Source organism: Prenolepis imparis, unplaced genomic scaffold (genome assembly GCF_030444845.1).
Source record: "Prenolepis imparis isolate NDT839.2.m4 unplaced genomic scaffold, iyPreImpa1.0 SCAF_365, whole genome shotgun sequence".
NCBI lineage: Eukaryota > Metazoa > Arthropoda > Insecta > Hymenoptera > Formicidae > Prenolepis > Prenolepis imparis.
In genome coordinates this window covers 6-16,128 of record NW_028141523.1, presented here as the reverse complement: position 1 = coordinate 16,128, position 16,123 = coordinate 6, and the positions used below count along the sequence as shown (strand labels likewise).

General features: G+C 30.2%; 3 protein-coding genes across 5 annotated transcripts; 2 read left to right on the top strand and 1 right to left on the bottom strand.

Moving 5' to 3' along the window:
• Positions 1 to 5,775, bottom strand: LOC145948391 (ribosomal protein S6 kinase 2 beta-like). The gene is made up of 13 exons (XM_083058079.1): positions 5,513 to 5,775; positions 5,147 to 5,338; positions 4,534 to 4,615; positions 4,290 to 4,450; positions 3,684 to 3,790; positions 3,398 to 3,575; positions 3,075 to 3,240; positions 2,846 to 2,998; positions 2,465 to 2,730; positions 2,127 to 2,375; positions 1,758 to 1,996; positions 1,055 to 1,316; positions 1 to 908 (listed from the first exon to the last, which is right to left on the bottom strand). The coding sequence occupies exons 1-13, from the start codon at positions 5,564 to 5,566 to the stop codon at positions 780 to 782; spliced, it is 2,238 nt and encodes a 745-aa protein (XP_082914205.1). The 5' UTR covers positions 5,567 to 5,775; the 3' UTR covers positions 1 to 779.
• A 453-nt stretch (positions 5,776 to 6,228) lies between these two features.
• Positions 6,229 to 7,127, top strand: LOC145948392 (uncharacterized). Its single transcript, XM_083058080.1, has 4 exons — positions 6,229 to 6,460; positions 6,547 to 6,626; positions 6,711 to 6,874; positions 6,944 to 7,127. The coding sequence occupies exons 1-4, from the start codon at positions 6,444 to 6,446 to the stop codon at positions 7,118 to 7,120; spliced, it is 438 nt and encodes a 145-aa protein (XP_082914206.1). The 5' UTR covers positions 6,229 to 6,443; the 3' UTR covers positions 7,121 to 7,127.
• A 1,201-nt stretch (positions 7,128 to 8,328) lies between these two features.
• LOC145948395 (uncharacterized) lies at positions 8,329 to 14,180 on the top strand. 3 transcript variants are annotated; one of them, XM_083058085.1, is made up of 8 exons: positions 8,329 to 8,440; positions 8,541 to 8,589; positions 9,760 to 9,822; positions 9,967 to 10,104; positions 10,501 to 10,662; positions 10,948 to 11,245; positions 11,484 to 11,638; positions 11,717 to 14,180. In XM_083058085.1, exons 2-8 carry the CDS (start codon positions 8,542 to 8,544, stop codon positions 12,875 to 12,877), a joined length of 2,025 nt encoding a protein of 674 aa, XP_082914211.1. In that variant the 5' UTR covers positions 8,329 to 8,440; position 8,541; the 3' UTR covers positions 12,878 to 14,180. The 3 variants fall into 3 exon arrangements, with proteins under 3 accessions (XP_082914211.1, XP_082914212.1, XP_082914213.1); XM_083058087.1 differs by having other exon boundaries at positions 8,376 to 8,440; positions 9,732 to 9,822; XM_083058086.1 differs by lacking the exon at positions 9,760 to 9,822.
• The last annotated feature ends 1,943 nt before the right edge of the window (positions 14,181 to 16,123 follow it).

Here is a 16,123-nt window from a genome sequence, read left to right as displayed (position 1 = left end):
TTGTGTAATTTATACAATTTTAATTTTATTTAACAAATTATTAGCTAAATATTACAATTAAACAATGATTAAATAATTTTGCACGATTTCGCAATCACATCACACATCTTTTAGAACTCGTGCCCATAAAAACACTGGAATTTTCAGAAACGTTTTTAAAATTTCAAAGTTTAGGCGGAAATATATAAGACACTTATTCGGTATACACATGTAGTTAAAAAAAATTAATTTGTCCTAACTACATTGCACAGATAAAATTTTACACATAATACATTAAAATACTTTTATGTTATTAAATATTTATGGATTATTTGAGAATTGTAATTGATTATTATTTCAACATGATTACTTCAACATCTTTCATGTTATATCTATGATGAAATATGATTAAATAAAAAAATATTCAGAAATAATTCTAAGAAAGTACATACTTTCTGACAACTATTGTCACGAATGTTTGCACTTTCCCGAGCCATGGCAACATGTGACAAATATAGGCGCGTATATATATAGTATATATTAAAGACAATATATATGGAAAATTATAAATAAATATCACATTCGGCTCTGTCATAAACGTTCCTCCGTAAACTCTCCATTGACGAGATTAAAAGATTAATTGAGAGATTAATCACGATATCGTCAATTTAAACTGTTTCCAATATTTTAAATCGCTTGTACTTTAAACAACTTTGTTATACTCTATGTATCTCCCAATTTTTTAGTAAATCTTGAATCTAAAAGTTGAACCTGTCATATACAAGAGATATTAATAAGTTTTAAACTTGAGTGGGGCTAGCAGTTTTGCCTTGTGTTCTACGACGTGCTAATTCGGACATAACCACAGGACCAATATGGGGTGATCTTGGACTACTCGCCATTGCTCTATACGTCGCAGCTACTGCTATCTGAGAAATAGGATTTATTTTGTAAAATATTGTACAGATCTGTGTAGATTTGTCAGAAAATATAGAAATAATGTCGCATTTATAACTACACATGACACATTTGTTCAATGGAAGTGACAAATATATTTTGTGTATTTTGACATTACCTTCAAACTATGCGGATCCTTAATAACGTCAGGTAATATTTTTTGAGGTATGCGGTGTCGATTTACAATCCATGAATATTTTAAAATAACTGTTGCTGTAGGCCTTCGAGTGGGATCTACATGCAACATCCTCTTAACTAGCTCTTTAGCTTCATTCGAAATATGGCACCATATCCCGCTTTCCACATCTATATATCCCGGCCCGATCCGGTCTAATATATCGCTCGCGCTGTCTCCTGGACTGTTACGGAAAGGCGTGTACCTAGGTGTTGCGAAAAAAAAAAAATAAATCAATATAATAAGTAATCACTTTCATACAGTGTCTACTCGAATCTTATAAAAAAATGCCCCGAGAATTTCCTGATCTTTCAGATATTTTCGTTTAAAATTCTAGGTAAAATAAGAAAATATGTAGATGCTGTTTTTTAAAATAAATTTCTTCAATATATGCACTTTCTAATGTTTACTCTTCATACGATTATAAAGAAAGCGATTATATATGATTGCTAACTCGACCAATCAGCGGATTATCGACCTCTTGTAATATATAAGAATAAAATTATCAGACACAATTTTTAAAAAAATTCCCCGAGTCTCAATAAAATTCCATGAGAATTTCTGGACTTTTCAAGATAAAAAAAACCCTTGATTCCCAGTTTTTCCAGCAGACATCCTGTTCATAATATTTCTTTTTTTTTATTACCCAGCTAACATGATGTATAATAGAACTCCGAGTGACCAAATGTCACATGCTGCATCATATCCTTGGCGTTTCAACACTTCAGGGGCTACAAAGTTTGCCGTATAACAAGGCGTCATTAATAAACCGTTTTCCGCTCGTAATTGTTTTGCGAACCCGAGATCGCATATACAAAGTGTCGTTGGATCACCACCAGGTTTTGCATATAGAATATTCGATGGCTTCAAATCTCTATGAACAACCTGTTTTTTTTTTCTTTCTTTTAATGCAATAATAATGTATCGTTTTTTGCTTTGTATAAATACGTGTGTAAAGATTAAGATACATGTACAAAGTCATTTAGTACTCGTATTTCTGAAGATTACAACTTACTCCGTTCTCGTGAAGATAATGCACCACATTTGTGATAGTGTGAATGACTTCGGCAGCTTCGCGTTCAGTGAAGTTTCGTCTCTGTAGCAAACGGTCAATAAGCTCACCACCGCGCAGAAGTTCCAATACGAGATATACTCGTTTGTCGTCTTCGTGAACAGCTCTCAATGTTACGATATGAGGATGTCTACCGTATCGTAATAAAATTTCTATTTCTTCTGTCGGATCTCGTTTTGATTTTTCGATCACCTATTTTATTTAGTTTTATTTAAATATTTTTTTTTACTTCAAGTGTAACTTAAAAATACATTCCATATCAATTTTGCATGAGATATTACCTTCACAGCATACTCCATTTTGGATGCTATATGGACCGCTAAGTAAACCACGCTATAGCTTCCTTTGCCAATCTCGTGCTTGAATTCATATTCGTCAGTTATAGAAACGGAATTAACATAAGCTGGGAAGACAGCGCTGATACTATCGTAGGTTTTGCTTTCCGGAGACTTTGCATGATCCACATCCGCAAGCAAACAGGGTGCAACAAAACTGAATCCACGAAATAATTCGTGAGCAGTTGCGCTAGGTGGTACCCCTGGAGAATCTGAAAAGATGCAAGAATTCACAAAGATATCAGAACCCACATTTAATTATTATTAATTTGAGTTTACTCCACTATTCTTCCTTTTTCTTCTGTTTTTAAGAAGGAGATTGGTCACCTTTAGGTGTTTTACAGGTGAATTCATTATCAAAGTAAAATGCATCATCTTCTCTAACAGCTGGTTTAAATGGTGGTCTTATCTCTTTTTTACAAAGAGCATCCCAATCGATAGTAGCAAAGAAAATATGGCTTTTAATTTCTTCCACCCCACCTAAGAATAAAAAGATATATAAAAGGCTATATTTTAATATATAAAATATTAAAATAATAGATTTTTTTTATATTACCAGAACCAAGGCGGTTCGCCGGATTTCTCTTAAACAATACCCTCAAAAGTGCTTGTGCTTCTGGTGAAAGATTATGTGGCATTCCGAGTTTAGCTTTCAAGATTTGCGTCATCGTTTCTTTACGGTTTGCACCTTGGAATGGAAGAGCACCTGTCAGCATTTCAAACTGAAAATATTGAAGTGTGAAAATATTGAAGAATATTTACGAAATACTTGGACAAATTTTGACGTAAGGAATACACCCTAAAAAATTAAATTAATTTTTAATTTCTTTTAATATCTTAGTTTTCATCAGTTGCACATTAAGATATATAAAATCGAACCATTAAGACACCAAAACTCCACCAATCCGACGTAAAAGTATGCCCTTTTCTGTTGACAATTTCCGGTGCCATATATTCAACAGTGCCACAAAATGAATAAGCTTTTGAATCATCCAATGGTTGTTTGCTTAAGCCAAAATCTGTCAAAGATATGTGGCCTTCTGTATCCAACAAAATACTATATTATATAAAAAAGAGAAAATTAATCGAATGCACTAATAATGGATATCTATATTACAAAAGAGACATATATACGACTCGCAGTATATCGCGAACAAATACAAACTTTTCAGGCTTGAGATCTCGATAAATAATTCCGAGCTTATGTATATGATCCAGAGCGAGTGCTAATTCGGCCAAATAAAATTTAACGTCCTCCTCTGTAAACATTACCTAAAACATTAAAATATGGTGTCCAATTTTAATCGACCATCCCCAAAAACCTTTTCATTTCTTATTGTACAACAAAATATTTTAAACAAAAGTTGTTTGATTTGAAGGGGAACAGAAGATGACGCTACTAACTTTTTTCTGTAGAACATTTCTCAAGGTTATTTGAAGGACGTTTCTTTAAATGGTACTATAATTTTTTTATAATAAATCGATTCCTCACAATTTTCTGCATAAAATGTTATAAGAGTAAGATAGCTAAAAAATATAGTTTACAAGATATTTTATATCTAAATTTGACACTAAAGGTACATAAATTATAAAATATCTCATAACATTCGATATTACTATATAAATAATGATATATCTACAATATATTATTTATATACAATTTCTTATCAAAATGATTATTACATTTTCTCGTGATATAACATATTTTTAGGCTTTTTCAAACGTCGGAACAAGGCAACAATACATTTAGTCATTTTCAAATAATAATTACCTCTTTGGATAATCTGGAAAAGAGATCACCCCCTCTTAAAAAATCTAGAATTAGATAGAGTTTTCCTTCCGTTTGAAATGCATAGTGCAATCGAACAATAAACGGATGTTCTACATCGACCAATATATTTCTTTCCATTTTAGTTCTAACTCTATCACGAACTAAAGACAAATGCACAATGAAATAATTATAATTATAACAATCAAAAATATATTTATCAATATTTAATAGTGTCTTCTGGTACCTTTTAACGTTGCCTTTTTTAAGACTTTCATAGCATATAGTGTGCCACTATCCTTTCCAACAACCTTTCTTACTAAAAATACCTACAAATATTTAAAAATTAAATTAAATCATACATATATAAAGAGGTGTGACAAGGTGTAACAAACTATGGGCTACTATTTTAGGAGCGTATTCTACTTGTATTTGCCATTTCTGCATTAAACAAATTTTTTATTTTCACAAAACAAGCAGCAATTAAACAACATATAACTTTTATTATTAGTTTGTAACTAAAACTTTTATTATTAGTTTGTATTGTTGGAAATAAAATAATATGCTTTGTAATTATCTTAAGCTTCAACCCAACCATGACTGTAACATAAAATTGACATATTTTAAGACATATGTTTATATGAACATTTTTGCTCATTTCGATGAATTGAATATGCACCTGAAATAGCAACCAACAGTTTTGTTACACCCTGTATATGCAAAGTATAATTATTGTAATTATTAACAATTATTGCAAAAATATTTAAATATATATATTACGTGCATTTATGCATTTTTATGCGTTTAAAGCATTCTCATTCATTTTTATGCATTTTCATGTATTTTTATGTTATTTCTACCTTGCCAAAGGAACCTTGCCCAAGGACTTTCAATAGTTCAAAATGAGAAGGTTCAGCTTTTTCATAACCCTCCCGTACCATATCACGTACTTCAATCTCATGAGACTCCGAACAACCATTTGATCTTTCCATTAAGTTTCCTTGAATCATTGCTTCTTCCTGATTTTCGGCCGGAAGAATCTCTGTACTTTGCTAAAGCAACAAGTATAAGATAAAAGTATATTAGAAAATGTATTAAATGTTGAAATAAAGAAGAGAAATATATTTAAAAAGAAAAGGTAAAATATATATATTTGTATTTTAAATCATACATGTAAAAAAAAATATATATGTATATATGAAGAAAAATTAATAAATTTTTTGTACCTTCTCATTTATGCGGTGCTCGGTCCAAGGAGCCGTTAGAGTTGCCAACGGCATATCTAAAGTTTCGTTTATTTTCGGAATTGTACACCCAAGGGTTTCTGTAAAACACTTATTATTTCGCTACGCTGTTGTTGAGGTATACAAGTGTTGGGTTTTTTTTAATAAGACACAACTTCATTAGTGTTACAATTGGCATTGATATCAACTCATAGCAGGAATTCGCGGTTAACTACTAACCACTATTAACCCACATGTATATACACACATGCACACATGACAAATATATACATATACAATACATACATTCTCTAAATATATACATCATGGCAGTAGCGCAATGTATGGATCGATGACGTATCCCTACAATCCAGGGTGTGATTACATTCACATGTAACAAAATTGGACGAAATGTTTGTCGGACGTACTGATTGGTTATCGAATAAGGAATTCCTAGAACCCAATAAAAGCTCTATCAAAAAACACTTTTCTATGGATACAAAAATATATTAGAAGTTATAGAAGCAAATTGTCCTAAGTTCTTTTATTAACCGAGGTACATTCGGCATCATTAAATGTTTTCCCATCTGAAGATAGCCGCTTCCAGATATATTTGTTCGCGATGATGATAGACTTGATGAGGGTGCGTTCGGTTTGGGCGCTTACACGCTTTTAAGCGTTATTCACATCGTTCGCTTTGAAGTTGTAAGGGTGCCGGCACATGCAGCGTAACTTGCGTAAGCGTAACATGCGTATTCTAGTAATTTTACACTTCGGCGTAAAATATTACTAGGATACGCAGACTACGCTGTTTTATTACGCCGATTCAAGAAACTGACGGAAGTGTATCGTGGTGCAGAGAGAGAGTGCATTTATTCCACTAACAGTACCTCGTCAGTGATTATTCGCACAAAAAATTTGCAAATAAAAATGAATGAGAATCAAATCAGGGTAAGTTAAAAAGTAGCTTTATAGTCTGATTATACTTTATGTTCTTATTATTACAAAATAAAATAATACAAAACAATTGATTTTAGGAAATTACATGTTAGCTGGCTAAAAAATAAGCCAGAACGGATGCAAAAGTTTATCGTAATAGAGGGAGAGCCATTAATTCGTAATAATCTCTTTGCAATATTAACGTTATATAATTTTAGATTATCCATAGACATACTTTTAATTATTAATTATTTTATTTTAGCTTTTGTAAAGCAATGCTTATGTCAGAATACAGAAGAAGTATGCATCATTGAAAATAAAAATCATAAAAAAATTTCTGTCATCTACCACATTGATAAACAAATATATCTGTGTCTAATTTTACAACAGTTTGATACAAAATATGCAGGGATACTTGTAAACCAGGCAAGTAATTTTGTTCGCTATAATGTATATATTTTAATACTAAAGAATATGTATGTACATTTTTTACAGATATCTGACTTATTATTAAACACAGAGAGCACAATTTCAATAGTGTGCCGTCATGTATCACAGTTTCAGAGTACAAATATTCCAGAAACACCATCATTTTTAAGAATATTGACTACCAAAAATGCAAATGTTTCCAAGTATAAAATTGAACGATTAGAACAACAAATTTGCAAATAAAAATGAATAAGAATCACATACGACGAACTTCTTTCTTTTCAGATAGTATTTTCCAGATTGCAAACAGTTTTAATAAGTGATTTTTTCTAATTTTCCACTGTTGAACTGTTTGCTTCTTCTTCCATCTCTGCCACCGTTTCCAAATAATAAGTAATAATAAATCAGAATTTATGTATTCTGATCCCACAATCACCTATTAATATAAAAGATTCGTATTAGAATTTTAACTTTATATATTATTAATTATAACGTAATCAATATAAATATAAATTAGTTTTACCTTTTGTAATGACGAGTCTACCATGGTATCACCGATAATCTTTTTACATAGCCTCAAAAACACACGAGGTGTACTAAGTGCAGATATACTACAAATATTACGCTTCACACATGTCCGGGCTTCACATGACGCGTACCTTTTCAGATGCGTAAGTTACGAAAACCAATCACAAATTTGTTTTGCATTTCTGTTAGAATATCTAACAGAAACTCTAATCTGTGATTGGTTAAATTAGTTACGCTTTTTTCACATTTACGTAAAATACGCCCTATGTGAATCTCGAGCCCAAAATGGCGTAACTTCTGTTAAAATTACTAGAATACGCAGGTTACGCTTACGCAAGTTACGCTGCATGTGCCGGCACCCTTACTGTTCGTTCGATTGAACTTCACAGTGCTGAAGCAAAATATGGTGAAATTTATTTTGCAGCATCTAGTAACAATTCTTCAACCAATAGCAACGAACTGCTGCGGCAACACGCTGCGCATGAAATGGTACCTCTCAGATACCAAACCGAACGATTGAAAACAGCGCTTATAAGCGTGAGCGCCCAAACCGAACGCACCCTGAAGATAGGCGCGTGTCTTGAAGAAACTGGCAACAACGTTTCGGAGCCATATGACAGTTTGACGTTTGACAGCTCTAACAATAAGGCCTGGCACAAAATAGAAAAAATATTAGGAATAAATATTAAATATTAGGAATTATTTTAAAATAATAAAATCGAAAAAACTCTCTGATATACAAATACAAATTTGGATAAAATAAAGATTCTTTAAAAATATAAAAAAGTATAAAAGGCTTTTTTTTATATCTGAATTTGTATTTGTATATCAGAGTCTTTCTGACTTTATTATTTTAAAATAATTCCTATTCCTAATAATATTTAATATTTATTCCTAATATTTTCTCTATTGTGCGCAGGGCCTTAGGTGCACTTGAAACTGCACTTTTATTTGTTAACTCATGATGGCGTTCCCGAGTTGACATTGCTCTCGAACCGCGCAACAAATACCTGCGAAAGTGGCCAATAATAAAGTGTAATTATAAAAATATACATTTCTGAAATATTTATTCTTTCATTTTTAGTATATGTTCGGTTTAAAAATATTTTGTACTTTTAATATTTTCAATTTTAAGCATGGACATTGTGGAGAACGGCGTAGGCCCATTGGACCCGCGTATACAGGTAAAAGTCATTATTATTGAATTATTATCCTAATTTCTTATCCGGATCGTGATTGATTTCAGCTGTTTATAGACGGGTTATCGACTCAATAAAATGATTAAGTTAGGTTATGTTTTGACGGGCGACTAATTCGAGTGTCTATCTCCGCCTGGTACATTGTCCTATTTTGCTTTCACTTTTCTTTGCATGAATATGTAAGATGTATTTGATTATGAGTGAATCCGATTGTGTTTGAATCTCTGTAGCGACAATGTATCATTAAAAAAAATTATTTCATAAGCAAGCGATTTAATTGAGGCAATTATCTCGCATGAATATGATCGATATATATATGCAGACTCTCCTTGTCATATTTTGTCTAAAGAAAAGTCTTTTAACAAAGACTCTTAAAAGTAGGTTTCTCTTTGCCGATAAAATAATCTTTTTAGATTTTGATATAAATAGTACACTTAGTCGATCTCTTTTCGCGTGAAAATAAAAATTAAAAAAATTAAAATTATCGATAAAAAAAGTATATAATAAAATTTAAAACAAATTTTATAAAAATTAATATTTTATGAAATATATTTTATAGTTTATGTAAGATTATGTCAAATTAAAGTATAAAATATCTCGTAAACTATTCACTTTTTGACCTCCTGTCATAACTTTTTATGCAGAATATTGCGAGGGATCGATTTATATATAAAAAAATATGATTCCATTTAAAAAATTCAAGGTAATTTTGTCTTAACTTTGACGACGTCACTCCAAGTCAAACTGATAAGATCAATAAATAGATCTTTTCAAACCCTATAACTTTTATCTGACAGTTTTCTATAAATAAACTTATATTTTTTTAGATATTTTCGGAGTCAGTATTTTTTTTCACCCTGCATATATACAAAAGAATATTATGCAAATATTTAAAAATAGAAAAATATATATTGTTTAATACATGTATAGTTACAGCTAAGTATTTGCAACTTTCCGTTTAGTGTCATCTTTAATGCTTAATGACTTTTTTACAGCATTGAATGATAAATTATATTTTTTATTTTTTTTATTTTTACACGAAAAGAAATCAATTAAGTGTATTTTTATTAAAATCTAAGAGAGTTACTTTAAACTAAATCTTTATATGATCTCTTCTGCACTTCAAGGTACAAATTAGAGATATGTGTCTTTTAGATCGAGTTGGAAAACTTGAACAATGCGACAGATGATATAAATAAATTGGAGACTGAATTGAATGTAAGAGAAATAATACTTCATCTATTGTAATATTTATTTCTATATACACACACATTTATAATATAATATGCACAAGAACAATTATATATATTTAGATAAAATATACTAGTAATATTAATTTATGATTTTTAAATTTATTTTTAGGAAGCTCACACTGCCTTTAGACAGCTTCTTTCTGATACAACAAGAAGGCTGAAAGAAATTTCTGATAAGCTTGGCACTAGTTGTATTGAAAAGGCAAGATGTTATTACGAAGCATTGGAGATGGCTCGTCAAGCTCAGGTATAAGAATATCCAATTATAATCTTATTATTTTATAAAAAAAAACTTGAAGAATAGTACTGAAAATTGTATAAAACTGATTTTCTTTTTCAGTAAATAGCTGAAACAATAAATGAATTGTTTATACAATAATATAATTTTCAGTATATTATTTTTCAAGTTTTTTAAAAATTTTATATATATAATATTATATATAATTTTGTTTTATTTTTTTTATATTATTCAACACACTTTGTTTTTAATATAATTTTTATATATTAATACCAATTATTTTATGTGCATTAATTAATTAAAATTGCAATTATAGATAAAATTGCAATATATATATATATATATATAACAAGCTGAACTATTGTGTAAATAAAATAATGAAATATTTTCTCGCGCAATTTGCAGGTGCAATGTCAGCAACAAGCACAGCTGTTTCAAAGAACCAGCGAAATTCATGCAGCTGCGAAAGAAACGGTTGCTCTGGCCGAAGCACGATTCATGTCTCATCAGCATGAGTGGAATTTTGATCAAGCATGGCAGGACATGCTCAATCATGCCACCATGAAGGTCAGACTAGAATGTACAACATGCTTATTTTATTTATGTTGTTGAAATTAATTTAAAAATAATTGATTTTTATTATTAAGTATCAGGCTGTTCCTCCCTGATGAAGTGAGCTGAAATGTTCACGAAACGTTCGAATCAAACAAAAAGTCTACGCGGTTCAAACCCGAAAATCAATTCTAATATTTGTGTATACCGCGAAAATCTCAAATATCAATTGATTTTTATGATAGACGAAGATATAGACGTATAATAACAAAGAGATAAAATTGCATATTTTTTATGTAGGTCATGGACGCGGAAAATCAAAAAGCTGAGTGCGGCCGAGAGCATTACAGAAGAGCGATGTTGTTTCACGACGCTGAGAAAAAACTCCTGCAATTGGAGGAAAAGCATCGCCGGGCAATGATAAAGGCACGACCGTATTTCGATGTAAAGGCTCAATGCGATCAGATGCTAGCAACGCAAAAGGAAAGAGTGGAGTATCTGCAGCAAACCGTTAAGGAAGTTAAACGTAATTATGCAACCAGCCTTCGGACGTTGGAGAGCATCAGTAATCAAATACATCAGCAACGAAGAGATTATGGTATTTTGAAATACGTTTTGGAAATACAAGAATAGGTTTTTTTTCGAATTGAGATTATTTTCCGAATGTCTTAACAGTGTACCAAGCAAAATTCGTGCCCCGTGCACAATTATTTAATTTCAACTAAAAAAAATTAAATTTTGTTGGAATCGACGCACCACTATCCGCGTACGGCTCTCAAGCCTTTAAATTCTAAGTTATATAGGTTTTTTTTCCTTAAAGTATATTTATATTCCAGATATAGTAGCTAATGGACCACGAGAACCTGGTGTTGGGGCCGAACTAATAGGTTCAGATACGTGTCAGAAGTACGAGAACGAGTTCAGCAATTGTAAAATATCCCCGATTAGATATAATCAAAGTGAAAATAATGAAAAACTGCACGATATCAAAGTTAGTAAAATATACAATCCTGTATCTCGAACATAAAACATTAGAATTACCAATTTCTGTCATTTCTAAAATTTACAGAAATTATGTTCGACGAAGGAGAACCCAGAACATATTGACAAGAGATCCGTAGATGGCAGCGAAAGCAGGTTCACGCAATGGGAGTTGGAGCTGCAAGCTAGTATGGAGAAATTAAATCGCTTATCGTTTAGAAATTCCTCGTTTGTTCGCATACGGGACGCGCAGAGTTCTTCCGATTTACGGGACGCCGTCGATGTTGGCGTGGTGAACAATTTCGTGGAGAAGAATTTCGAGAAAACTGAACTTGTCGATGGCAGACCAACTTTGCATATGCAGAGATCGTACTCGATGATCAATTCGATGATGCTGACGTTGCAAGATGCTTCGATAGCATTCGCTTCGACGAGCAATACTTCAAGATCGCTGAATGGCAGTCCAGTGAATAGAAGTACGTCGAATTTCGAGAATAGGAGTATCACGGAGAAAGCAGAGAGCGTAGATACGTTGAAATATGTGCCAAATAAAATGTGTCAATTAGACATTCGGAACAGGAAAGCACAGAGCAGCTGGAATATTAACGATTATTCGAACAACTTTGATGTCGGTGATACAAATGATGAAGAAAGAAGAAATAAATGCAACAATATGAATGATAGTTCGATCGATACGTCGAGTCGAGACGTACAACTCACGAATTTATCTACCACGACGGTTTCTTTCAAGTTCCTGCCTAAAGAGCCTACTTTGTCAAAGGGACATTGTTTTCCCAATTCGGAGAATCGTTCTGTAACGTTTCCTGGCATTAGCCAGCATCTTACGAACTCGCAAAACGATGTCGCACGATCCAATTCTAATATTTTACAGAAGATTACATCATGTAGTGCCAATTCCAGTCCAGTGAAGCTGAAGAATCTATTAATACCGTCCGCCAAATCCTCGGATAGCGAAAAATTTGTTTCCAAACAGTTCACTGAAAAAAGTCCAAGCATTAAAGAGTTGCCGTTACTATCGTTTTTCGGGTCATCGTCCGCGTTGTCGACAAACAGAGGCAAAAGTTGCAGCATGATCGATTTGGATGATAAACGAAATCTAAAGACGCTGCTCGATAATTCGCGTCTAGGCAATATACAAGCGATCAGCGTGGAAAGATTGGCTAATGTGAGACGCAAGTTGGTAGACAATTACTCACAGATAAAGAAGACGGACGATATTAAGAAATAAGTACAATATGATAAGATTAACGAGATGGGATTAAGTATCTTTACAAATAGGTTCGAATTTTTTGGTTTCGAACTTTATGATTACCTATTACCTCGGAAAAAAAACAGTACTTTTAAGTACACTTGAACTTGGATCAAATATGTTTCAATTTTTTATGAGTTTTTAGAAATTTTACGTTGCATTAAAATGTTTGTACAAAGCAAAAACTAAATTTTAATATATTGTTTTTATTATAATTAAAAACTTTTACAAACAGTATAACATAAAATATTTAATATATATGATAGTATATATATGTATATGTATATATATATATATATATATATATATATATATAGTATATAGTATATATGTGTATATATATATAATAATATATATAGCAATTTATAGTACATGTATAGTATATATATTATATATAATAGTATAATATATCTATATATTATATGTAACAGTATGTATAAATAGATTTTTTAATTTTAGAATTCGAGTATTATTTCTAAAAGATTTGATCCTTTACGATAGAAAGTACTATTTCAAATTTTGCAAGTGTAATTTCAATCTAAAATTCTATAAATATAATAACTATTCTAGATTCGATTACTTCGCAAGTATATGAAATAATACAATATATGAAATATTATTTCTTATGATTTTTTTTCTTAGAAAATAAAACTTGATTATTGGATTTGATTCGGATTTTTAAGATTTTATTTTACATATTAAACTTAATCCCATCCCTAGATAAGATATAGATTACTTGTGATAAGCAATTTATATATTTAACATGTAAGTAATTGTTAATTATTCATTGTTAATTATTCATTAAAAAATTCATACGTTTCATATGCAATAAAACATTGCAAGCGGAAGTGCCGTAATTTAAATGACTCATTCTCGTATTTTCTGAGATACAAAAAATCATCTTTCCAGCTTTACTGTATTATTATTATTATACAACAGTTTTTAAGTTTTTTGTGCTATTATGTTAATTTATGATAAATATATATATATATTGTATAAATCTTTATGGATTAGCTAGATATTAATATTTTACTTATATCAAAAATAAACTTAATCGCGATTAAAGATGTTCGAAAGATGTTTGAAAGTAATATTATTTAAGAAATCAGACAATATACAAATTAATTAAAAATACAAATCTATCTATATATACGATCATTTGCAATTCGGCATACATGCTGTTAAAATTCGACCGGATATATCGATGTATCGTATCGTTTACTATTTTCTAATTTTTTAATATGTGCTTTTTTTTAATAAAAAACATTCCTTAACAAGTTGATACTTGTGCAGTTTATTTTTTATTATTGCACGACTTGTAATTTACCATATTACAATATATTTAATATAAAAATTTATTCAATATAAAATTTAATATATTTATAATATAAAATTAGCGATAATTTTATATTAAATAAATATTTATAAAGTAGATGCTGTTTTTTTTTACAAACGTGACGTAAAAAGAAACTTTTTTTGACAGTAATTATTATAATAGCTTAATTTGCTATAAGTACTTCTAATTTATATATTTACAATTAAATATCATAAATAATAGATATGCCTCTCTCTTTCTATTGGATATACAGGGTGTTCGAAAAGTATCGAAACTTCTTAATATTTCGGAAAATACGTATTTTTGAAAAAAATGTTTTAGACAAAAGTTATAGGGCTTTAAGTGGCGCATTACATAGCAATATTATTATGACCTTGAAGAGTGTTGTCAAGGTCACGTGAAGGTCACCTTCAATTTTTTAAATGAAACCTATTTTTTTATTGCATATTCGATCGTGTAGCTTACTACGAGAGCTTTTCAAAACACTATATAATAAAGTATTTTTCATTTTTCATTAAGTACTTTTTGAGTTATGAGACGAAGTGTTTACAGCATTTTGATATAAAATATAAAATATCTTGTGAAACATTCAGTTCTCGGTAATCTTACACCTTAAACAGTTAATACTTTTATCACAGAATAATGAGACCAATAATTTGGTGTAAAGAAAACACATGGTTATTTTCAAAAGAATATATGTAGCTGCTAGTTACAAATTGCATACTTTTTTTTAAAAGCAAAATAAACGTAAAATAAACTATTTAAGAAATTAAAGGTGATCTTCACGTGATCTTGACAACACTCTTCAAGGTCATAATAAGATTGCTACGTAATGCGCCACTTAAAGCCATACAACTTTTATCTGAAACATTTTTCTCGAAAATGCGTATTTTCCGAAATATTAAGGGATTTCGATACTTTTCGAACACCCTGTATATTTCATCCAAACAGATATATGTAGATATCGCAGCGGAATACATTGATGATTATACAAACGCATGTAAGCGAAAGGTCGATGACTTTTTATCGTGTATCGTCTTATTGTTTTAATGTAAAGAAATATATAGATTGTGAATGACTTGTATAAGACCTGCAAAAAAATAGGATAATGAAGCTAGCAAAATTGCGGTTAAATTGATAATGAAAATAAATTTAATTATTTTAAAAAAATATGAAAGATAAAATTTATATGTACAATATATATATTACAAAGTTGTTAAAAATTTTTATTTATGAAATATAATAATTTAATATGAAATATAATATTTTAATAAATTAATACATAATATATATATCCTATTATTAAAATAAAATAAATTAAATAAATTAAATAATAAATGTAAAATTAAAAATTAAAATAATAAAATTAAAAATTAAAAATTTGACGGTATTTTATAAAAAAATTAGAGGAACTTAATTAATTTAATAATCTTCACGAACGGAGAAAATAGCATAATGAATTGGATATCTCGAATTTCCTTGCAGCGATGCTTGCTTCGATTATTGTATTTGTTTCTTCTTTGTTTATCGAGACTTGAGACTTGAGTCAAAATGGCCTCATACATACTTTTGATCTAAATACCGTGCGTATATCGAGCATTTTCTGGCTTTGACGAATATAAATTCTCTTGGAACTAAATTACGGCAAATAACTTTGAGAAACATTCTTCAATTGGACTTCAATCAATTGTCGAATATTTCACGTAACAGAATCATCTTGGAAATCCAAAAATTCATCTCATCGCTATATCTCTTCTTTTAATTCCATAGAGATAATTAAAGAAAAAAAGATAGCTCTCCTTAGGTAAGTTTATTGAGTCGTCATGCTTATTGTACATACATACGGTCTAGCATATTTAATGACAAATCGTTTTTGGTTAATTTGGAAT

Excerpts from the sequence above, each read along its gene's own strand:
- LOC145948395 (XM_083058085.1), top strand. The coding sequence starts at position 8,542 with ATGGACATTGTGGAGAACGGCGTAGGCCCATTGGACCCGCGTATACAG. Across the intron at positions 8,590-9,759 it reads CATTGGACCCGCGTATACAG|ATCGAGTTGGAAAACTTGAA; the intron begins GTAAAAGTCATT and ends TGTGTCTTTTAG. Across the intron at positions 10,105-10,500 it reads AGATGGCTCGTCAAGCTCAG|GTGCAATGTCAGCAACAAGC; the intron begins GTATAAGAATAT and ends CGCAATTTGCAG.
- LOC145948392 (XM_083058080.1), top strand. Across the intron at positions 6,627-6,710 it reads AGAGGGAGAGCCATTAATTC|CTTTTGTAAAGCAATGCTTA; the intron begins GTAATAATCTCT and ends ATTTTATTTTAG. Across the intron at positions 6,875-6,943 it reads CAGGGATACTTGTAAACCAG|ATATCTGACTTATTATTAAA; the intron begins GCAAGTAATTTT and ends CATTTTTTACAG.
- LOC145948391 (XM_083058079.1), bottom strand. The coding sequence starts at position 5,566 with ATGCCGTTGGCAACTCTAACGGCTCCTTGGACCGAGCACCGCATAAAT. Across the intron at positions 2,731-2,845 it reads CACCTGTAAAACACCTAAAG|ATTCTCCAGGGGTACCACCT; the intron begins GTGACCAATCTC and ends GCATCTTTTCAG. Across the intron at positions 1,997-2,126 it reads ATTATCTTCACGAGAACGGA|GTTGTTCATAGAGATTTGAA; the intron begins GTAAGTTGTAAT and ends AAAAAAAAACAG.